The 24,212-nt window shown below is 40.8% G+C and overlaps 3 protein-coding genes across 3 annotated transcripts; all 3 read right to left on the bottom strand.

Moving 5' to 3' along the window:
- Nucleotides 1-1,685: 1,685 nt before the first annotated feature.
- LOC309694584 (uncharacterized protein) lies at nt 1,686-4,517 on the bottom strand. Its single transcript, XM_082514777.1, has 2 exons — nt 4,247-4,517; nt 1,686-3,760 (listed from the first exon to the last, which is right to left on the bottom strand). The coding sequence occupies exons 1-2, from the start codon at nt 4,491-4,493 to the stop codon at nt 3,216-3,218; spliced, it is 792 nt and encodes a 263-aa protein (XP_082370903.1). The 5' UTR covers nt 4,494-4,517; the 3' UTR covers nt 1,686-3,215.
- A 4,130-nt stretch (nt 4,518-8,647) lies between these two features.
- On the bottom strand, nt 8,648-23,588 carry LOC309694725 (uncharacterized protein). Its single transcript, XM_082514934.1, has 4 exons — nt 19,854-23,588; nt 18,092-18,300; nt 17,783-17,886; nt 8,648-11,455 (listed from the first exon to the last, which is right to left on the bottom strand). The coding sequence occupies exons 1-4, from the start codon at nt 21,516-21,518 to the stop codon at nt 9,684-9,686; spliced, it is 3,750 nt and encodes a 1,249-aa protein (XP_082371060.1). The 5' UTR covers nt 21,519-23,588; the 3' UTR covers nt 8,648-9,683.
- LOC309694583 (uncharacterized protein) lies at nt 14,033-16,954 on the bottom strand. Its single transcript, XM_082514776.1, has 2 exons — nt 16,594-16,954; nt 14,033-16,107 (listed from the first exon to the last, which is right to left on the bottom strand). The coding sequence occupies exons 1-2, from the start codon at nt 16,838-16,840 to the stop codon at nt 15,563-15,565; spliced, it is 792 nt and encodes a 263-aa protein (XP_082370902.1). The 5' UTR covers nt 16,841-16,954; the 3' UTR covers nt 14,033-15,562.
- Nucleotides 23,589-24,212: the final 624 nt, after the last annotated feature.

Below are 24,212 nucleotides of genomic sequence, written 5' to 3'. Positions count from 1 at the left end.
TCGGTCGGGCCCCTTGCGGGGGCTCGATTCACTCTGGCACAGCTGACTGCCGGCAGAGCCCGCGTGTACGTCACTGCAGCCCCCTCTGGCTTCTGCTCTGTGGCTGTTGGGTGACCCCTCATCTGGGGCTCTCCTCAGCTCTTCCCAGGAAGGTGGCACGGTTGCCCCTCCGGTGGTCCTCTTTGGGCGCTCGCACTCTGGGGGCCTCTGGATGTCTGGGGCCTGGATCTCCTCCATGCCTGCTTCATGCCCTGGGGGACGGGGCTATGGCTCCCCACACCTTCTAGCAGATCGTTACATGGAGAAGCCTTTTGAATAGACGAGCACTCATCCACACAGGTGTTCACACACACAAGCTACACCTTTCTTGGCTGCTACCTCAAACCACATTGTGCGATGTCAATCTTGCGTGCTGCACAATCACATTCAGTATTTAATATTTACTGTTATTTACACTTAGCTAGATTATTGCAATGGTGTTGTGTTATTATGTTGCTCTCTTTTTTGCTTGTTTTCTCTTATTTTCTTCTCTCAACAGGTGACCTGGGAGATATTTTTTAAGTGCCCTTTCTCACTGTCCCTCTTCCCCTTTTCTTTTTCTTTCTTTCTTTCTTTCTTCCTTTCTTCCTTCCTTCCTATCCCCCAGTCATGTCTGTCCTATCTGTAACAACTGAAAATAAATTAAAATAAATAAATAATAACAAAGGTTGATCAAATGGACCAATATGGCAAGGCCGTGATGGTCCATTTGGTAAATTAAGTTAGTTGGGCATCTTTTTTGGCCTTCAGACAATAATTCTGATGGCTAAAAAACGAAACGGGACAACAACAAGAAAAGAAAGAAAGAAAGAAAAAAGTAATAAAAATGTATCTAAAACATATTTTAAGATGAATCTTTTTATGACTGAGTAGAAAAAAATGCTAAAATTCGAGTGCAGTGTTGAGTAAAATGGTTTTATTAAAATTTAATTGACCCTTTGAAATTATTTGTTGGAAGTCTTAAATCCCACTGAACAGGGGAAGAGAAAGAGACAGAGACACAAAGATAGCAACACAGAGGTAAATAAACATGGAGACAAGACACTGAGAATAAGACAGAAGGGGAAATGCCCAAAGTCTCATATCTCTGACAAGTTAAGTCACTTTTATTCATAAAAAAAACCCAGAACTTAAATATAATTATAAACCACACATAAACATAATCATAGAACAATTAAAAGTAAAACATACCAAAAACACATCAAATGGAGAGTGAAGCAAATATTATTAATAACAACAAATGCACATATTAATAATATAAACCAAAATCCTTCAATAAAAAGGCTACAAACAGAAACAACAATTTGAAACAGCAATAAGAAAACAGTGAAAGTGACTACAGATATAGACCTTCCTAGGGAGGCCTGAAGTGCAAACATACCCTCTACACTCCCTTCATAAAACAGGGGACCATGATTACCACCATAGTTGGCCGGTCTGAAGGCACTGACCTCAACTTCCATACAATGTTTGAGCAGGACAACCAGGACAGACCCACAACATACAGAGCCTTAAGTGACCGCAGGCAAATCTCATCCACCCCACCACCACAGTGATGGGCAAGTCTCCCTGCCCACTGTACAAAATGTGCTTCACAGACGTTGTTTCATGTTGTAAAGATTGTGCCTTAAAAAAATAGCCACAAGAAGTTTTAAAGAAATCTTTATTTCACTTTTAAGACACATAACCAACACCAACATACGAATCAACAGGATGAGCACATGCTGAAATTCAGTCTTCATGAAAATCAAGATTAAATCACAAAATGTTTGGTCTCATGTGTGTTTCTTTCCAGCTTTGACTCTGTGGAGTAAAACCTCTCCACTAAACAAAAAAATAAAACATCTCAGCAACTTTTTTGTCACCTCCACAGCTCAACACGATACAAATATCACATCAAATGAATGTAAATACGTGTTTCATCTTCATTACAGGTTTTAATGGAATATGCAACAAACAGAATTAGGGCTGTGACATATCATATGATCTGCAATAATACTGGTATAAATGTTTACAAAAAAGTGTGTTTAGAGGAACATCATGTGTTTGCATTCACCCCAATGAGTCAACCCCAGTCATGTCTCACAGCCAGAGCCATATGTCGGGCTCCAGTCACAGTTTGGTAGCTGAATGTTCGCAAAATATGCAAGAAAACTTTTCCCACTGAAAGTGAAAAAAGCAAACCTGTTACAACACTTTAAGCAAAAACACACTTGAGTACAACCGGGCTGTGAAGGCACGTGAGCAGGAGATACTAGCAGCAGTGATGTGCGACCCAAAGGTAAACAAATGATTCAACCATGCATCACTGGAGCACTCGCGAGTTACATTTCATATAACAGCAAGAGCAGTCAGTGGATGGAAATTACTGATGTGCTACACGGTGGAAAAGCAGGAGGTTAAAAAGCTCGACCCAAGATGAAACAAACCAGGTAGAATTTCTTTTCCTTATATGACAGAATTGTGCAGGCTCCGCATTACAAGGTTATTTTGGATATTAAGCTAGAGTGTAAGCACTTGTAATACACTTTTCTTAAAACTTCCAGGAAAAACACCCCTGAGGATACTTATGTGCTCATATTTCATGTATGCCGTGTCACTAACATTGCACTATAATGTTGTTCATAGAGTATTTAAAGGTAGAATGGGAGGCAGAGCCTTCAGCTTTTAAGATTAGACTTAAAACTTTCCTTGTTGCAGATGGGGGTCCCTCCCTGAGCCTGGTTCTGCTGGAGGTTTCTTCCTGTTAAAAAGGAGTTTTTCCTTCCCACTGTCGCCAAAACGCTTGCTAATAGGGGGTCATATGACTGTTTGGGTTTTCTCTGTTTTCATTGTATTATTGTTGGGTCTTTACCTTACAATATCAAGCACCTTGAGGTGGCCACATTTTCACACTTTGAATTAGCTAAGCTGTCATCAGTGACAGCAGCTCACTGGAAGAGAAAGATGGAAAATCCATCATTTACTTACACATATAAATGCTGCTGCCTGCCGAGCTGATAAAATGTACATTATTTTTTTTAAATGTAAGTTTCTTGAAATATTATTTTGAGGCTATATCTCCCACCCCTACATACAATAAACAATACAGAGTTTTTTAAGGAAGGAGGTCATCTGATCTGCTCTGATCTGGCTTCTCAGTGGACTGCTTCATCTGACAGTTCTCCCACTTTTAACTAGTGTGAATCCTCATGTGTCTTTGTAACTGTATCCTCTGAATGAAGCTTCTCACCTGTGTGGATTCTCATGTGAGTTTTCAAGTTTATCATCAGGCTGAATCTTTTTCCGCAGGTGCTGCAAGAATGTGGCTTCTCACCTGTGTGAACCCTCATATGTCTCGTTAGTTTGGATCTGTACTCAAAGGTTTTTCCACAAATCTCACATTTCACAAACTTTTTACTTGTGTCAGTTTTACGCTGACTCTCTGACACAGGAAAGTTGTCTTGCTGATCTCTGCTCTCTGGTTCAGGAGAGCTGGAAGAAAGGAGATGTTCACTGTCCAGCTCTGGCTCACTTTCCTCATAAGTAGGAGCCACCATGAAGATAATAATGCCTTCAGTCTCCTGCTTCACTACAAGCTGATCTACGTCCTGACTGGTGCAAGGTTCCTCCTCTTCCTCTTTTATCTGTGGAAGCTCCGGATCCTCCTGGTCGAGGCTGAAGTTTCTCTCCTGGTCCCCAAAAACCAGTTCCTCCTCACATTCATGCTGTTGTGGGAAAGCTGAGGTGACAAATGGACAAAATTACTTGTCTTAGATAAATATAGAAGTATAACAAGAATGACTACTCGGCAGTGGTGTCTACAGCTGTCCATTTCCAACTCTACAACAGAGTTTAATCAAAATATCATCCGAAATATCATCATATCATTTACCCAGACCTGGAAACTGTTAAAATAAGATTTCATGCACTCACTTCTAACACGTTAGTAAATTTCTATGCACCAATCACAGTTTGTCCACCAATTACTGTTGGAAAGATGTTTATGTAAATGATAAGACAAACATCAGACAGAAGGGGAAATTTAAAAGTAGGATTAAAATATGGGGATAAAAAGCAGCGAAGCTCTCAGAAAACCTCGACTAACAATCAGCTGAGTTTATTTAAACACTGGCCTTGAAGAACTCTGATGTGTTTCCAAAATATCTTTATTGAATGAATTAAAGTCATATTAATTTTTAGGTAAGACCATTACGGTTTTACATACCCCTGCTGTGTAAGTTCATTTCAGGTTTCCAGATGTTATCCAGCTGTCTGAGCTGCTCTTCTTCAGTCCAGATGAGGCCTTCATCCTCCTGTTTGAGTACAATCTTTTCTACGTCATCGCTGATGCAGAGTTCCTCCTCTTCCTCTTTGATCTGTGGAGGATCTGGGCCCTCCTGGTCCAGACTGGAGTTCCTCTCCTGGTTGGAGACCTGCTGGTCATACAGGCCCTCCTCTTCCTCACACTTCATGTTAGGGGGAGATCTTGAGGAACAAAAGGTCACTGAGGAAAAAGGTTAATAATGTGATGACAGGAAAACACATCTGAGCAAATATAGTCCACTCTGAGCATGTCCTCATATGTGAGTGAAATTTAAACTGTACAAATGTGAAAAATGAAAGTGTAAGTTACTCTCGAGCTCTGATACTCTTATTAGGAAAGTTCAGAGTACAAATCATTCAGGTAGCTGCTGCCAGCTTCACGCTGCAAGTAAATGTTTGTCATTGTTGTAGATTAAACTGAAAATCTCACAGTGCCATAGCAGATAAGTACCAGTCAGGTTTCACAGCCAGTCATTGCACAGAATCAACCCAACTAAAGTCATCAGTGATCTGAAGATTATTAGGGACTCAGAGTTTCAGTCTTAGTTCTATTTGATCTCATTGCTGCCTTTGATACTGTTGATCATGACATTTTAAATCAAAGGTTTCATCATTTAGTTGGTTTAACTGGACAGTTCTCAATTGGCTCTCGACCTTTGACCCAGTTAAACCTCTCAGGTCATCAGGTTCAGATCTGTTAACTGTTCCCAAAATCAGATGTAAGTGTGCTAAGAGTGTGTTCAGTTACTGTGCTCCTGTTCTTTGGAGCATGCAGCCATAGTTTGCCTGCTGTGGCTGCATTCAAAACTAACAACTATGTTTCCATGCTTTGTGAATAACACTGACATCTGTGAGATTTGAGCTGATTTAGTTCGAGTTAAGACTGTTTATTAGAACATTACAAAGTTATTTTAAAAGCTTCATCATTTTCTTGAACCCAAATATAATTCAGTTGAAAAATATACATTTTAACATGAGGTGAGGATGGTGGGGGAGGCACGATGGTCTTGTAGGGTTAGACCCTGATTAAGGGGTATTTTTGAAAGTAAAGCCCATCTCTCAAAGTCCCTGCCGGCCTGCCTCCACCTCGGGAAGCCTGTGGGTGCAGACGGACGTGAGGAGCACCACAGGCGGCAGAGGACTGTCTGTAGCCCCGGAGTGAGGGTCAGAGAGCCGAAGCAGACAGCGAACTGTGGCACAGTGCAGAAAACAGAAGCTTTCCCTCCCTGCCTCCTTTATCTTAATCTTCTAAATAAATCTTCTATAAAGGCACTTTCTCTCGGTCTCAAGGTTTGTTTAATGCTAAAAGTTCACCGTAAAAAAGAGACGCACTTGTGTGATTAGCCGCTCCCTGATTTCAGTATGTTAGCCTACAAGCTGAGCTCTGATCAGGTCCTACATGAGTTGTATTCTTGTGTTAGTCCACTGAGACCATCGCAGTTTTACCTGTTATGCGTAACTTTATCTCGGGTTTCCGGCTGATATCCAGCAGTCTCTGCTGAAGGTTGATCTCATACTGGACGATCAGACGTTCTGTTAACCTCAGAGCAGATTTCTTCTGCAGCAGTCAGCCGGTCTCTCCACTATTGCTTCTAAACGAACAATAAAAAAAATGTAATTATAGAAAAACACCTCTGAGAAGATAAAGTTTTAGTTAAAGTCTGTAATGAGGGCATGTTGCTCACATTTGCAGGTGAAATTAAAAGTGTGTAAAAATGAAGTTATTTGTGCACTCTGATGCAAATGAGAACTTGAGTTCTGACATTTTTCAGCAACATTAAGAGTAAAAAAAACCTTTCAAACAAAAAAGAACTCACTTATTACTGACTGACTGATGATCTATTTTGGAGTTGATCTCGAAACTGATCTACATCTTGATATTTTTCAAAATAATCTTCACTATTGGGGGTGGCTGTAGCTCAGGCGGTAGAGCAGATCATCTACTGATCGGTTCGATTCCCGGCTTCACCTAGTCTGCATTTCAAATATCCTTGGGCAAGATACTAACTCCAAGTTGCCTCAAGTTGCTCTTTGATCTGTGGAATGTGTGTCTGAATGTTGGTAGAAAGCACTAAGAAAAATGTGCTTGTGCGAATGGGAGTGAGTGGGTGAATGCACAAGTTTTGTAAAGCGCTTTGAGTGCTCAAGATTGAGTAGAAAAGCGCTATATAAGAACCAGTCCATTTAAAACTCCCTGTCATGTTTTCACGAATACACATTAAATAGATCTGACTGATACAAACTGTAGGTTTAATATTAATGTTAACACTTCAGAAAAGCGATTACAGTTTTACCGCTGGTCTGTAAATCTTTCTCAGGTTTCCAGATGTTATGCAGCTGTCTGAGCCGCTCTTCCCCGCTCCAGACGACGATGCCTTCATCCTCGTGTTTCACTACAAGCTGTTCTCCCTCTTGACTGATGCAGAGTTCCTCCTGTTCCTCTTTGATCTGTGGGGGATCTGTGTCCTCCTGGTCCAGATTGAAGTTCCTCTCCTGCTTCCAGACCTGCTGGCCAGCCAGATCTTCCTCCTCCTTACACTTCATGTTGATGTGGGACTTGAGGAACAAAGTAAAAAGAAAAAGATTAGACAGGTAAAGGTGCAGCCTCAGTCAGCAGGGCTGTACACTGTGAGCATGTTGCTCACATATGTGAGAGAGGTTTGTACAAATGTTTCAGAAGCACCATGTGACTCCCTCTCTTTGTTGGAAAGTCTTATTAATTCACTTTATAACTATTACTTTGAAGATAAATTTCTACCATCACAAAAATATTATGACCTCTTTAAAAACAAACAACGGCAACTACATGACTTAAATTCCATGTTTAGATGAAGGTAATGGTCAATGCCTTTTGACAGGGGAAAAACCTCCACACAGAAGAATCTTACTTGGCTGAATCATAAATTATTCACCATGATTAAAACTGCAGATGAGCAATAATCTGCATTTTATTTTAGCCAAAGAGGAATGTTTCTGTTTGTCTGTGATCTGACTTTTTCTGCTGGGTCCAAATTTCATTTTATCCTGTGTAAGTTTGTTTCTCTTCCTGTTAACTAGCAAAGTCAAAATCACCTTGATTCATTTAACTTTAATTCAATTATAAATGTAATCATTTTATTGAACAATTAATTTCATTTCAATGAAAAACAATTACTTAAAAGAAAGAGATTAAGTTGGAGAGAGACATGTGGCCATCTTTTAGTGAGTTAGACCCTGATTAAGGGCTATTTTTAAAAGTAAAGCCCATCTCTCAAAGTCCCTGCCGGCCTGCCTCCACCTCGGGAAGTCTGTGGGTGCAGACGGAGGTGAGGAGCACCACAGGCGGCAGAGAACTGTCTGTAGCCCCGGAGTGAGGCGTCGTGAACCGAAGCAGACAGCGAACTGTGGCACAGTGCAGAAAACCGAAGCTTTCCCTCCCTGTTTGGTTTTGATGTGTCTCATGAAAGTCTATTGTTAAAAGTTGACCTTTAAAAAAAACGGACGCACTTGTTTGATTAGCTGCTCTCTGATTTTAGCCTGTTAGCTTACAGACTGAGCTCAGATCGTTCCTGTGTTAGTTCATTGAGAACATCACAGTTTTACATACCTGCTGCGTGACTTCATCTCGGGTCTCCGGCTGATATACAGCAGTCTGAGCCAGTGGCGGATCTCATCATCCTGGACGACTGTTTTTAATGTTTTTAACCACGGAGATTTCTTCTGCATCATCAGTCTCTCATTGTTAAACTCTCCCAGAAACTGAAGACAGTTGTGCCATTTCCGCGCTTCTTGTTCTTCTATTGAGTAGACGGCAGACTACACATGTCCAAGGGTAATACTGTCCTCCTCAGGCCATTGGCATCAAGTCAAAGCCTTAAAGTCTGGTACTTTGCGCATGGTCATTTTTTACGAACAGCAGAATCACAAGACAAAGCGTGCCAATGTTTATACTTTTCACTGTGACTGCCAAATAGATGAAAAAGTAGATGTTAAAAAACAACTTATAGTTTTGTCATTGGGCTGGTAGAAAGCTATGAGTTTCTGTCCCTTTGTCTGACCTTAGAGACTTATTTTAAAAGGAAACATTACAATCCTTTAAAGCAAGTATTTTCACCTCTGTTCCCCCCTCTGTACTTAGCTTTTTTGTTGTCATGTCAGTAATTGTCCAGTTGATGGCTCCCTTGGATCACAAGCCTGTCTCATGAGTCCAAGTGAATATATTCTTAATAAACAGCTTTGAAGAATTTGTGACCAACTTTGTTTAATTCGGAACATCATCATCATGAGTCAAACTCACTCTTGGATCTACAAAATATTGAACAAAAACAAACATCACTGAATCATAAGGTATTTGCTCCAACTCTTAGTCCAGAAACACATGAGTGAACTAGATCAGCTGCTCCTCCAGTTCAGCTGTGGATTTATATCATTATTTATATTTGTAAAGTGGATATGCAGTTTTTCAGTACTAATATAAGCATTTTATATCATTGCTTTATTGACAGATGTTTGGTGTTCAAGGTCAGGCATCAGTTTGAAAAAAACAAACAAACACACTGAGTTGAACTTGAACTTCCTACTGACAAAAACTAAAATTGGTGCAAAAATAACCAGAAACATATAAGAAGCATCCTGGAGGTGCTGCAGACAAGATAGGACCAATAACATGTCAACAGGAAATCCTTTTTACTAATTTGTTTATTTCTTTTTAGATTTTTACTCTCCATTTTAAGCCATGATGTTTGCTGATACTGTGTTCCTACTGTTTGTTCTCATTAATAGTTCTGTTTTTAACATTCTGTGCTGAAGCTGGAGGAAATGTTTCTACAGTGTCAGATGATACAGCTCCAAACTAAATAAGTGACTAACTAACGATGCTTTAATACACTTTACTATAAATTATGATATAGTGCACTTTCTTAAAATTTCTTATTGCTCTGTAATTAATTGTTTTCTTTATAAATGTACAAATGAGAATAAAATCTGTGTGATAAAGGAAGGTCTGTAGACTTCTCTGTTAAGATCAGTGAAGAGAAACAACAACATACAAATACCTAAGAAAAATATTCAGTAAACATTTAGAAGATAGAGAAGTTTATGTTGTCATGTGGAGAAATTTTTCAAATAAAAATATCCATAAGCATTGATAGTCTCCATGGCTGAACAGACACAGGAAAGAGCTCCACCTATAAAACGTAAAAACATCAAGACAACATGTTGAAGATGTCGAGGTACTGCCCATAATGTTTGACTGACATCTGATTTATGTGCAGCACATAAATACCACAATAATGATGGAGAGAAACTAAAAGGGAACTAAAATACAGATTTAAACTTACAACAATATGAAAGACTTCAGTCTATTTCACTTTAATCAACTCAGCAGTGTCTCCATAATAAAGCCTCAGTCCAGCATAGAGCGGCTGAGTGAATGTGGTCTGGACTCTGTGGAGGAGAGTCATGGTTTCAGAGACGCTGTAGAAGGACAAAATACCTGCTCTGTGATCCAGGTACACTCCTACTCTGGAGGAACGAGGACCTGAGACACGAGTTTCAATGTTGTTGTACCGAAATGTATAAATGTTGTTGTTACAATCTAATGACCAAGATTTGTCATTATATCCAAATAAACATTCAATCCATCCTTCTCTGCTGATATTCTTGTATGCGACTGCTACATAAACTCCTCCCCCTCTCCACTCCACCTCCCAGTAACAACGTCCAGTCAGACTCTCTCTACTCAGGACCTGACACCTGTCAGTGAATCTGTCTGGATGATCAGAATAAGACTGTTGTTGATTCATAAATGTTGCTTTTCTGTTCCCCTCTGATAATAACAGCCGTTTGTTTGCTGTGTTTGGATCCAGTGTGATTTCACATGAATATTTTAAGAATCCAGCTCTGGTCTTTGGCTCTGGTTGTGACAGTGAAACATCCACTTCAGTGACTGTCAGTGAGATGTTTGTCCGTTCCTCTCTCAGAATGTCCTGTAGTTTATCTCTGACCTCTGACACAGCTGCTGTCACATCCTCAAAGTAGCTCAGAGGACGGATATTGATGCTGGATGAGTCTGTAGACTCACTGAGTGCTGACAGTGAGGGGTAGTTGTGTAGAAACTGGATGTGATCCTCTGTGTGTGAGAGCTGCTTCAGCTCAGCATCTTTCCTCTTCAGCTCAGTGATCTCCTGCTCCAGCTTCTCCTGAAGCTCTTTGACTCGACTCACTTCAGTTTCCTGCTGGGATCTGATCTGCTGCTTCACATCAGAGCTTCTTTTCTGGATGAGATGGATCAGCTCAGTGAAGATCTTCTCACTGTGCTCCACTGTTTGATCAGCAGACTGATTGATGGCCTCCACCTCCTGTTGAAGCAGCTTCACATCTTTCTCTCTGTCCTGGATTCTCTGCTGGATGTTTTGTCGACTCACCTCCAGCTCTCTCTGCCTCTCAGTCCTTTCTGCTGCAGCTGAGACTGTGTCGTGGCCTTTATGTTCATCCACAGAGCAGAGATAACAGATACTCTGCTGATCAGTACGGCAGAACATCTTCATCACCTCATCATGACGAGAGCAGATGTTCTCCTGGAGCTTCTTGGAGGGCTCCACCAGCTTGTGTTTGTCAAATGCAGGACATTCATAATGACGCTTAACATGTTTCTCACAGTAAGAGACCAAACACACCAGACAGGACTTGAAGGCTTTCATTTTTCTTCCAGTGCAGACATCACAGGCCACATCTTCAGGTCCAGCATAGCAGTGATCAGCAGGAGCAGCTTGGAGTCCAGTCTTCTTCAGCTCCTCCACTAAAACTGCTAACATGGTGTTTTTCTCCAGGACAGGCCTCGCTGTGAAAGTCCTCCGGCACTGAGGGCAGCTGTAGATTTTCTTCTTTTCCTCTTCATCCCAGAAGCTTTCAATACAGTTCATGCAGTAGCTGTGTCCACAGGGAAGAGCCACCGGATCCTTCAGTAGATCCAAACAGATCGAACAAGAGAAGGTTTCTCGGTCCAGCTGAACACTTTTCTGCGCCATTTCACCCAACAGTGTCAGTGACTGTGTGAGTTTCACTTCCTCAGAACTGAAACTGCTCTGATCTAAACAACATAGGTTTCTGTAGCGAATGGGATCTGTCAGCTCTTATACGTCACCACATGTTGGTTGCACCCATCTTCAAACTGCAGATCAGAAGGGGAGGGAACAAGGGAACATGTGGACAGAGAGGAGGTGCTGAGTTAGAGAGCAGGAAGAGGGAGGGTTATCAGACACTAATTCAATCCTGGAACATGTGAGCCTGTGAGTTTTTCATTTAAAAATAGCACTGCTCAGCCTTTAAAGTTGTTAAATAAACTTTACATTTAAAAGACAATCTTTTTATGTAAATTAGTTTAAATTATCATTTTAGTCATTACAGGATATCAAATACTGCAGCTGAACTAAGAAATTGTTGTAGAAAAAAGCAATAAAAGGTCGTTCCCCCTCTGTCCCCTCCTGGTCACCTGTGCCTCAATTTTATGAGATGAGATGGATCAGCTCAGTGAAGATCTTCTCACTGTGCTCACTGTTTTATCAGCAGACTGATTTTATTCCACAACCTAGACATCCACATTACTCACACTCTCATAATACATACATATAGGGCCTTGGGATCGGGCATGTTATACGGTGTCCAGAGGACAGTCTTTGTATTCAACCTCACCTCTGGCGCCGGTGCCCACCTCTCAGTTTTAAATGCATGTAGACATTGAGGGTTCTCAGGAGGGGCCGTGCTGTACAGTACATGTACAGTGTCCATTTGTGTCTGTATCCAGGTTGGATGAGCGCCGAGTATTTGTATATGTGTGCATGAGGGTGGGAATGCATGTTTAGGTCTGTGTGCGCCTAGTCTTAGACTCCACCCCCTTGGAACATCTCAGGCCCTCCAAGGTATGGAGGCTTATTTCCCCTCACCACACTCCCTGCTGGTGGCTGATGCCCTCAGACATCGGTGCATACTTGGTGTCCAGGGCTGGGCGCTCAGGTTTGTACCAGCTCACTCCCCGGTACGGCTGCTTGGTGGGGCCTGGTGCCCGTGGCTCGGTCGGGCCCCTTGCGGGGGCGATTCACTCTGGCACAGCTGGCTGCCTGCAGAGCCCACGTGTACGTCACTGCAGCCCCCTCTGGCTTCTGCTCTGTGGCTGTTGGGTGACCCCTCATCTGGGGTTCTCCTCAGCTCTTCCCAGGAAGGTGGCACGGTTGCCCCTCCGGTGGTCCTCTTTGGGCGCTCGCACTCTGGGGGCCTCTGGATGTCTGGGGCCTGGATCTCCTCCATGCCTGCTTCATGCCCTGGGGGACGGGGCTATGGCTCCCCACACCTTCTAGCAGATCGTTACATGGAGAAGCCTTTTGAATAGACGAGCACTCATCCACACAGGTGTTCACACACACAAGCTACACCTTTCTTGGCTGCTACCTCAAACCACATTGTGCGATGTCAATCTTGCGTGCTGCACAATCACATTCAGTATTTAATATTTACTGTTATTTACACTTAGCTAGATTATTGCAATGGTGTTGTGTTATTATGTTGCTCTCTTTTTTGCTTGTTTTCTCTTATTTTCTTCTCTCAACAGGTGACCTGGGAGATATTTTTTAAGTGCCCTTTCTCACTGTCCCTCTTCCCCTTTTCTTCCTTCCTTCCTTCCTTCCTTCCTTCCTATCCCCCAGTCATGTCTGTCCTATCTGTAACAACTGAAAATAAATTAAAATAAATAAATAATAACAAAGGTTGATCAAATGGACCAATATGGCAAGGCTGTGATGGTCCATTTGGTAAATTGGGCATCTTTTTTGGCCTTCAGACAATAATTCTGATGGCTAAAAAACAAGAAAGAAAGAAAGAAAGAAAAGTAATAAAAATGTATCTAAAACATCTTTTAAGATGAATCTTTTTATGATTGAGTAAAAAAAATGCTAAAATTCGAGTGCAGTGTTGAGTAAAATGGTTTTATTAAAATTTAATTGACCCTTTGAAATTATTTGTTGGAAGTCTTAAATCCCACTGAACAGGGGAAGAGAAAGAGACAGAGACACAAAGATAGCAACACAGAGGTAAATAAACATGGAGACAAGACACTGAGAATAAGACAGAAGGGGAAATGCCCAAAGTCTCATATCTCTGACAAGTTAAGTCACTTTTATTCATAAAAAAAACCCAGAACTTAAATATAATTATAAACCACACATAAACATAATCATAGAACAATTAAAAGTAAAACATACCAAAAACACATCAAATGGAGAGTGAAGCAAATATTATTAATAACAACAAATGCACATATTAATAATATAAACCAAAATCCTTCAATAAAAAGGCTACAAACAGAAACAACAATTTGAAACAGCAATAAGAAAACAGTGAAAGTGACTACAGATATAGACCTTCCTAGGGAGGCCTGAAGTGCAAACATACCCTCTACACTCCCTTCATAAAACAGGGGACCATGATTACCACCATAGTTGGCCGGTCTGAAGGCACTGACCTCAACTTCCATACAATGTTTGAGCAGGACAACCAGGACAGACCCACAACATACAGAGCCTTAAGTGACCGCAGGCAAATCTCATCCACCCCACCACCACAGTGATGGGCAAGTCTCCCTGCCCACTGTACAAAATGTGCTTCACAGACGTTGTTTCATGTTGTAAAGATTGTGCCTTAAAAAAATAGCCACAAGAAGTTTTAAAGAAATCTTTATTTCACTTTTAAGACACATAACCAACACCAACATACGAATCAACAGGATGAGCACATGCTGAAATTCAGTCTTCATGAAAATCAAGATTAAATCACAAAATGTTTGGTCTCATGTGTGTTTCTTTCCAGCTTTGACTCTGTGGAGTAAAACCTCTCCACTAAACAAAAAAATAAAACATCTCAGCAACTTTTTTGTCACCTCCACAGCTCAACACGATACAAATATCACATCAAATGAATGTAAATACGTGTTTCATCTTCATTACAGGTTTTAATGGAATATGCAACAAACAGAATTAGGGCTGTGACATATCATATGATCTGCAATAATACTGGTATAAATGTTTACAAAAAAGTGTGTTTAGAGGAACATCATGTGTTTGCATTCACCCCAATGAGTCAACCCCAGTCATGTCTCACAGCCAGAGCCATATGTCGGGCTCCAGTCACAGTTTGGTAGCTGAATGTTCGCAAAATATGCAAGAAAACTTTTCCCACTGAAAGTGAAAAAAGCAAACCTGTTACAACACTTTAAGCAAAAACACACTTGAGTACAACCGGGCTGTGAAGGCACGTGAGCAGGAGATACTAGCAGCAGTGATGTGCGACCCAAAGGTAAACAAATGATTCAACCATGCATCACTGGAGCACTCGCGAGTTACATTTCATATAACAGCAAGAGCAGTCAGTGGATGGAAATTACTGATGTGCTACACGGTGGAAAAGCAGGAGGTTAAAAAGCTCGACCCAAGATGAAACAAACCAGGTAGAATTTCTTTTCCTTATATGACAGAATTGTGCAGGCTCCGCATTACAAGGTTATTTTGGATATTAAGCTAGAGTGTAAGCACTTGTAATACACTTTTCTTAAAACTTCCAGGAAAAACACCCCTGAGGATACTTATGTGCTCATATTTCATGTATGCCGTGTCACTAACATTGCACTATAATGTTGTTCATAGAGTATTTAAAGGTAGAATGGGAGGCAGAGCCTTCAGCTTTTAAGATTAGACTTAAAACTTTCCTTGTTGCAGATGGGGGTCCCTCCCTGAGCCTGGTTCTGCTGGAGGTTTCTTCCTGTTAAAAAGGAGTTTTTCCTTCCCACTGTCGCCAAAACGCTTGCTAATAGGGGGTCATATGACTGTTTGGGTTTTCTCTGTTTTCATTGTATTATTGTTGGGTCTTTACCTTACAATATCAAGCACCTTGAGGTGGCCACATTTTCACACTTTGAATTAGCTAAGCTGTCATCAGTGACAGCAGCTCACTGGAAGAGAAAGATGGAAAATCCATCATTTACTTACACATATAAATGCTGCTGCCTGCCGAGCTGATAAAATGTACATTATTTTTTTTAAATGTAAGTTTCTTGAAATATTATTTTGAGGCTATATCTCCCACCCCTACATACAATAAACAATACAGAGTTTTTTAAGGAAGGAGGTCATCTGATCTGCTCTGATCTGGCTTCTCAGTGGACTGCTTCATCTGACAGTTCTCCCACTTTTAACTAGTGTGAATCCTCATGTGTCTTTGTAACTGTATCCTCTGAATGAAGCTTTTCACCTGTGTGGATTCTCATGTGAGTTTTCAAGTTTATCATCAGGCTGAATCTTTTTCCGCAGGTGCTGCAAGAATGTGGCTTCTCACCTGTGTGAACCCTCATATGTCTCGTTAGTTTGGATCTGTACTCAAAGGTTTTTCCACAAATCTCACATTTCACAAACTTTTTACTTGTGTCAGTTTTACGCTGACTCTCTGACACAGGAAAGTTGTCTTGCTGATCTCTGCTCTCTGGTTCAGGAGAGCTGGAAGAAAGGAGATGTTCACTGTCCAGCTCTGGCTCACTTTCCTCATAAGTAGGAGCCACCATGAAGATAATAATGCCTTCAGTCTCCTGCTTCACTACAAGCTGATCTACGTCCTGACTGGTGCAAGGTTCCTCCTCTTCCTCTTTTATCTGTGGAAGCTCCGGATCCTCCTGGTCGAGGCTGAAGTTTCTCTCCTGGTCCCCAAAAACCAGTTCCTCCTCACATTCATGCTGTTGTGGGAAAGCTGAGGTGACAAATGGACAAAATTACTTGTCTTAGATAAATATAGAAGTATAACAAGAATGACTACTCGGCAGTGGTGTCTACAGCTGTCCATTTCCAACTCTACAACAGAGTTTAATCAAAATATCATCCGAAATATCATCATATCATTTACCCAGACCTGGAAACTGTTAAAATAAGATTTCATGCACTCACTTCTAACACGTTAGTAAATTTCTATGCACCAATCACAGTTTGTCCACCAATTACTGTTGGAAAGATGTTTATGTAAATGATAAGACAAACATCAGACAGAAGGGGAAATTTAAAAGTAGGATTAAAATATGGGGATAAAAAGCAGCGAAGCTCTCAGAAAACCTCGACTAACAATCAGCTGAGTTTATTTAAACACTGGCCTTGAAGAACTCTGATGTGTTTCCAAAATATCTTTATTGAATGAATTAAAGTCATATTAATTTTTAGGTAAGACCATTACGGTTTTACATACCCCTGCTGTGTAAGTTCATTTCAGGTTTCCAGATGTTATCCAGCTGTCTGAGCTGCTCTTCTTCAGTCCAGATGAGGCCTTCATCCTCCTGTTTGAGTACAATCTTTTCTACGTCATCGCTGATGCAGAGTTCCTCCTCTTCCTCTTTGATCTGTGGAGGATCTGGGCCCTCCTGGTCCAGACTGGAGTTCCTCTCCTGGTTGGAGACCTGCTGGTCATACAGGCCCTCCTCTTCCTCACACTTCATGTTAGGGGGAGATCTTGAGGAACAAAGGGTCACTGAGGAAAAAGGTTAATAATGTGATGACAGGAAAACACATCTGAGCAAATATAGTCCACTCTGAGCATGTCCTCATATGGGAGTGAAATTTACAACTAACTGTACAAATGTGAAAAATGAAAGTGTAAGTTACTCTCGAGCTCTGATACTCTTATTAGGAAAGTTCAGAGTACAAATCATTCAGGTAGCTGCTGCCAGCTTCACGCTGCAAGTAAATGTTTGTCATTGTTGTAGATTAAACTGAAAATCTCACAGTGCCATAGCAGATAAGTACCAGTCAGGTTTCACAGCCAGTCATTGCACAGAATCAACCCAACTAAAGTCATCAGTGATCTGAAGATTATTAGGGACTCAGAGTTTCAGTCTTAGTTCTATTTGATCTCATTGCTGCCTTTGATACTGTTGATCATGACATTTTAAATCAAAGGTTTCATCATTTAGTTGGTTTAACTGGACAGTTCTCAATTGGCTCTCGACCTTTGACCCAGTTAAACCTCTCAGGTCATCAGGTTCAGATCTGTTAACTGTTCCCAAAATCAGATGTAAGTGTGCTAAGAGTGTGTTCAGTTACTGTGCTCCTGTTCTTTGGAGCATGCAGCCATAGTTTGCCTGCTGTGGCTGCATTCAAAACTAACAACTATGTTTCCATGCTTTGTGAATAACACTGACATCTGTGAGATTTGAGCTGATTTAGTTCGAGTTAAGACTGTTTATTAGAACATTACAAAGTTATTTTAAAAACTTCATCATTTTCTTGAACCCAAATATAATTCAGTTGAAAAATATACATTTTAACATGAGGTGAGGATGGTGGGGGAGGCACGATGGTCTTGTAGGGTTAGACCCTGATTAAGGGGTATTTTTGAAAGTAAAGCCCATCTCTCAAAGTCCCTGCCGGCCTGCCTCCACCTCGGGAAGCCTGTGGGTGCAGACGGAGGTGAGGAGCACCACAGGCGGCAGAGAACTGTCTGTAGCCCCGGAGTGAGGCGTCGTGAACCGAAGCAGACAGCGAACTGTGGCACAGTGCAGAAAACCGAAGCTTTCCCTCCCTGTTTGGTTTTGATGTGTCTCATGAAAGTCTATTGTTAAAAGTTGACCTTTAAAAAAAACGGACGCACTTGTTTGATTAGCTGCTCTCTGATTTTAGCCTGTTAGCTTACAGACTGAGCTCAGATCGTTCCTGTGTTAGTTTATTGAGAACATCACAGTTTTACATACCTGCTGCGTGACTTCATCTCGGGTCTCCGGCTGATATACAGCAGTCTGAGCCAGTGGCGGATCTCATCATCCTGGACGACTGTTTTTAATGTTTTTAACCACGGAGATTTCTTCTGCATCATCAGTCTCTCATTGTTAAACTCTCCCAGAAACTGAAGACAGTTGTGCCATTTCCGCGCTTCTTGTTCTTCTATTGAGTAGACGGCAGACTACACATGTCCAAGGGTAATACTGTCCTCCTCAGGCCATTGGCATCAAGTCAAAGCCTTAAAGTCTGGTACTTTGCGCATGGTCATTTTTTACGAACAGCAGAATCACAAGACAAAGCGTGCCAATGTTTATACTTTTCACTGTGACTGCCAAATAGATGAAAAAGTAGATGTTAAAAAACAACTTATAGTTTTGTCATTGGGCTGGTAGAAAGCTATGAGTTTCTGTCCCTTTGTCTGACCTTAGAGACTTATTTTAAAAGGAAACATTACAATCCTTTAAAGCAAGTATTTTCACCTCTGTTCCCCCCTCTGTACTTAGCTTTTTTGTTGTCATGTCAGTAATTGTCCAGTTGATGGCTCCCTTGGATCACAAGCCTGTCTCATGAGTCCAAGTGAATATATTCTTAATAAACAGCTTTGAAGAATTTGTGACCAACTTTGTTTAATTCGGAACATCATCATCATGAGTCAAACTCACTCTTGGATCTACAAAATATTGAACAAAAACAAACATCACTGAATCATAAGGTATTTGCTCCAACTCTTAGTCCAGAAACACATGAGTGAACTAGATCAGCTGCTCCTCCAGTTCAGCTGTGGATTTATATCATTATTTATATTTGTAAAGTGGATATGCAGTTTTTCAGTACTAATATAAGCATTTTATATCATTGCTTTATTGACAGATGTTTGGTGTTCAAGGTCAGGCATCAGTTTGAAAAAAACAAACAAACACACTGAGTTGAACTTGAACTTCCTACTGACAAAAACTAAAATTGGTGCAAAAATAACCAGAAACATATAAGAAGCATCCTGGAGGTGCTGCAGACAAGATAGGACCAATAACATGTCAACAGGAAATCCTTTTTACTAATTTGTTTATTTCTTTTTAGATTTTTACTCTCCATTTTAAGCCATGATGTTTGCTGATACTGTGTTCCTACTGTTTGTTCTCATTAATAGTTCTGTTTTTAACATTCTGTGCTGAAGCTGGAGGAAATGTTTCTACAGTGTCAGATGATACAGCTCCAAACTAAATAAGTGACTAACTAACGATGCTTTAATACACTTTACTATAAATTATGATATAGTGCACTTTCTTAAAATTTCTTATTGCTCTGTAATTAATTGTTTTCTTTATAAATGTACAAATGAGAATAAAATCTGTGTGATAAAGGAAGGTCTGTAGACTTCTCTGTTAAGATCAGTGAAGAGAAACAACAACATACAAATACCTAAGAAAAATATTCAGTAAACATTTAGAAGATAGAGAAGTTTATGTTGTCATGTGGAGAAATTTTTCAAATAAAAATATCCATAAGCATTGATAGTCTCCATGGCTGAACAGACACAGGAAAGAGCTCCACCTATAAAACGTAAAAACATCAAGACAACATGTTGAAGATGTCGAGGTACTGCCCATAATGTTTGACTGACATCTGATTTATGTGCAGCACATAAATACCACAATAATGATGGAGAGAAACTAAAAGGGAACTAAAATACAGATTTAAACTTACAACAATATGAAAGACTTCAGTCTATTTCACTTTAATCAACTCAGCAGTGGCTCCATAATCATAGTAAAGCCTCAGTCCAGCATAGAGCGGCTGAGTGAATGTGGTCTGGACTCTGTGGAGGAGAGTCATGGTTTCAGAGACGCTGTAGAAGGACAAAATACCTGCTCTGTGATCCAGGTACACTCCTACTCTGGAGGAACGAGGACCTGAGACAGGAGTTTGGATGTTGTTGTACCAAAATATATATCTGTTGTTGTTACAATCTAATGACCAAGATTTGTCATTATGTCCAAATCCACATTCATAACCCTCTCCTTTTCTGCTGATATTCTTGTATGCGACTGCTACATAAACTCCCCCTCTCCACTCCACCTCCCAGTAACAACGTTCAGTCAGACTCTCTCGACTCAGGACCTGAGACCAATAAGTGAATCTGTCTGGATGATCAGAATAATGTTTTTGTTTCATAAATGTTGCTTTTCTGTTCCCCTCTGATAATAACAGCAGTTTGTACGCTGTGTTTGGATCCAGTGTGATTTCACATGAATATTTTAAGAATCCAGCTCTGGTCTTTGGCTCTGGTCGTGACAGTAAAACATCCACTTCAGTGACTGTCAGTGAGATGTTTGTCCATTCCTCTCTCAGAATGTCCTGTAGTTTATCTCTGACCTCTGACACAGCTGCTGTCACATCCTCAAAGTAGCTCAGAGGACGGATATTGATGCTGGATGAGTCTGTAGACTCACTGAGTGCTGACAGTGAGGGGTAGTTGTGTAGAAACTGGATGTGATCCTCTGTGTGTGAGAGCTGCTTCAGCTCAGCATCTTTCCTCTTCAGCTCAGTGATCTCCTGCTCCAGCTTCTCCTGAAGCTCTTTGACTCGACTCACTTCAGTTTCCTGCTGGGATCTGATCTGCTGCTTCACATCAGAGCTTCTTTTCTGGATGAGATGGATCAGCTCAGTGAAGATCTTCTCACTGTGCTCCACTGTTTGATCAGCAGACTGATTGATGGCCTCCACCTCCTGTTGAAGCAGCTTCACATCTTTCTCTCTGTCCTGGATTCTCTGCTGGATGTTTTGTCGACTCACCTCCAGCTCTCTCTGCCTCTCAGTCCTTTCTGCTGCAGCTGAGACTGTGTCGTGGCCTTTATGTTCATCCACAGAGCAGAGATAACAGATACTCTGCTGATCAGTACGGCAGAACATCTTCATCACCTCATCATGACGAGAGCAGATGTTCTCCTGGAGCTTCTTGGAGGGCTCCACCAGCTTGTGTTTCTTTAATGAAACTGCAACAATATTATGAGTCTGAAGGTGTTTCTCACAGTAAGATGCCAGACAGAATAAACAGGACTTGAAGGCTTTCATTTTTCTTCCAGTGCAGACATCACAGGCCACATCTTCAGGTCCAGCATAGCAGTGATCAGCAGGAGCAGCTTGGAGTCCAGTCTTCTTCAGCTGCTCCACTAAAACTGCTAACATGGTGTTTTTCACCAGGACAGGCCTCGCTGTGAAAGTCTGTCTGCACTGAGGGCAGCTGTAGATTTTCTTCTTTTCCTCTTCATCCCAGAAGCTTTCAATACACTTCATGCAGTAGCTGTGTCCACAGGGAAGAGCCACCGGATTCTTCAGTAGATCCAAACAGATCGAACAAGAGAAGGTTTCTCGGTCCAGCTGAACACTTTTCTGCGCCATTTCACCCAACAGTGTCAGTGACTGTGTGAGTTTCACTTCCTCAGAACTGAAACTGCTCTGATCTAAACAACATAGGTTTCTGTAGCGAATGGGATCTGTCAGCTCTTATACGTCACCACATGTTGGTTGCACCCATCTTCAAACTGCAGATCAGAAGGGGAGGGAACAAGGGAACATGTGGACAGAGAGGAGGTGCTGAGTTAGAGAGCAGGAAGAGGGAGGGTTATCAGACACTAATTCAATCCTGGAACATGTGAGCCTGTGAGTTTTTCATTTAAAAATAGCACTGCTCAGCCTTTAAAGTTGTTAAATAACCTTAACATTTAAAAGACAATCTTTTTATGTAAATTAGTTTAAATTATCATTTTAGTCATTACAGGATATCAAATACTGCAGCTGAACTAAGAAATTGTTGTAGAAAAAAGCAATAAAAGGTCGTTCCCCCTCTGTCCCCTCCTGGTCACCTGTGCCTCAATTTTATGAGATGAGATGGATCAGCTCAGTGAAGATCTTCTCACTGTGCTCACTGTTTTATCAGCAGACTGATTTTATTCCACAACCTAGACATCCACATTACTCACACTCTCATAACACATACATATAGGGCCTTGGGATCGGGCATGTTATACGGTGTCCAGAGGACAGTCTTTGTATTCAACCTCACCTCTGGCGCTGGTGCCTATGGAGCGCCAGGACTGCCATAATGAATTAATTAAATACACCATTAAATAATGAATTAAATGTGGCAATAATTAATTAAAATTGGAATTAATTAATTAAATAAATAGTTATGACACATGTAATTAATTAATTATTGACACGTTTAATTAATTATTTATGTATTTCACATTTTAATTAATTATTCCATCCATCCATCCATCCATTCGCTTCCGCTTATCCTTTTCAGGGTCGCGGGGGGCGCTGGAGCCTATCCCAGCTGTCATAGGGCGAGAGGCGGGGTACACCCTGGACAGGTCGCCAGTCTGTCGCAGGGCCAACACACATTTAATTAATTAATTATTGACACATTTAATTAATTATTTAATGATATATTTAGTTATTTCATTTTGGCAGTCCTGGCGCCTGGCTCTCATCTTGAAATAATTTTATCTGTCAGCCTCACCCATCAAACTCAGGGGGCGGGGTTAACGCTGATCAAGTCAAAACCATTGCTTAGGCCTGGTGGCCATTGTTTCTAGCACACAACAACCGGCATGTGGAAGCTAACAGAACTGAACTTTGAAAAACCCTGTTTGTGTGTCACCAAATACCGTTTTAATATTTTTTTAGCCGAGAATGTAGTGGTTTAATCTTCATGTGTCTGGTCGGTTTGTCAAGATACAGCCTCTTTGCAAAAGTGCTTCGATGATTTCGGAGACGTCTGCCCAGTCTCACGGCAAAGCGTGGGATAGACCCGCTCGCCTCGCAAGCAATCCCACCGACAAAGCGCAGGCCCCGGTACACAGCTGTAGTAACCCCCGCTGACTTCTTTTACTGAGGTTATATTTATCGGTGTTTTATTTCCTGATGTTCTTATGTGTCCTACGTGTTTCAGTCGCCAATTCTGAATTATAACTAACATTAAAAACATGTTTAAGGAGGAGAGAGAGCAAATAAATCTGTTTAACATCTGATCTTTGGGTTTTTGTTCAGTAATCAGCGTGACCTGTGTATAAACGCATAAAAGAGATAACGTTGGTGTTTCTGTCATGTAGTAACTGCTGGCTTTAACTGTACAAAGGTTGTTCGACACTATGAAACACATACAGACTTCATGATGTTCGGCTAATATTTTTATTGTGAATATTAATCATGAGGGTAAACGGCCCTGTACACCACGGAGCGAGGTCAGCATATCCACGATATGCAGAGTTTCCCAGCTGACTAACTGCCAACTATTCCAGAGACGTGAAAATATACAGCATAAAGAAAAGTGTAAGAGACCCAGCAGCAGATTAGAATAACAGTTATACATTTAATAAATCACCAAATGAATCCAAGAAACGAGCAAACCTGTTCCGACAATTTGAGTTTGTGTTCCCTCAGCTGCAGACTCGCTGCTGTTTAAATGTTTGAAAAGGAAGATTAGATTAAACAAACGTCAAACGTAGACTCATTCTGCCTTCACATTTGATATGAGGCCACACAGTAAAAAACTGTCAATTTTACACTTAGAGAGTTGATTTTAACTCTGTTTCAGATAACATTTGGTCCCACTCAAAATTAGGGTAAAATTTACTCTATGGCCAGTGTTAACTTTTTAGTGTTAATTCTACTCAGTTTAGTGTCAAAATTAACAACAAAATGTGTAAAAATATTTAACACTGAGGGTTATTCACACTGTTTAGAGTAATATGATTTCACTTTATAGAGTTATTTTTAGTCCAAGTTCACTCTAATGTGTAATAATATTTCATTTTCATTATTTTTTCATATTTATCATATGATGCTATATTTCTAAATGGCTGTGATCTATCCTATATTATGAAAATAACTACAAACATACAGGTTACAGTAACAGCATTTATTAGCATAACAAACTCTTACAAATGACAGTAAGTAATGACAGTTGTCATTCACTCCATACGACAATTGTATGTCAAAAGGCCTGGGATAATGCAGGCTGTCAACATGAAAGACAACTAAATCTTGCTTTGTCCTGGTCAACTCATAAGCATGGAAATGTTCTTGAAA

This window comes from Aulonocara stuartgranti (assembly GCF_965226115.1).
Source record: "Aulonocara stuartgranti genome assembly, chromosome: 18".
NCBI classification, from domain to species: domain Eukaryota; kingdom Metazoa; phylum Chordata; class Actinopteri; order Cichliformes; family Cichlidae; genus Aulonocara; species Aulonocara stuartgranti.
This window is presented reverse-complemented; position numbering and strand designations above follow the sequence as displayed.

Bases quoted from the DNA above. Each gene is read 5' to 3' on its own strand.
- LOC309694584 (XM_082514777.1), bottom strand. From the start codon at position 4,493: ATGAAGTGTGAGGAAGAGGAGGGCCTGTATGACCAGCAGGTCTCCAAC. The intron at 3,761-4,246 runs GTATGTAAAACC...TTGTCACCTCAG, and splicing joins AATGAACTTACACAGCAGGG to CTTTCCCACAACAGCATGAA.
- LOC309694583 (XM_082514776.1), bottom strand. From the start codon at position 16,840: ATGAAGTGTGAGGAAGAGGAGGGCCTGTATGACCAGCAGGTCTCCAAC. The intron at 16,108-16,593 runs GTATGTAAAACC...TTGTCACCTCAG, and splicing joins AATGAACTTACACAGCAGGG to CTTTCCCACAACAGCATGAA.
- LOC309694725 (XM_082514934.1), bottom strand. From the start codon at position 21,518: ATGGCGCAGAAAAGTGTTCAGCTGGACCGAGAAACCTTCTCTTGTTCG. The intron at 18,301-19,853 runs GTGAAATAGACT...GGACATGTGTAG, and splicing joins CCACTGCTGAGTTGATTAAA to TCTGCCGTCTACTCAATAGA. The intron at 17,887-18,091 runs GTATGTAAAACT...ACTGTGCCACAG, and splicing joins GAGATGAAGTCACGCAGCAG to TTCGCTGTCTGCTTCGGTTC.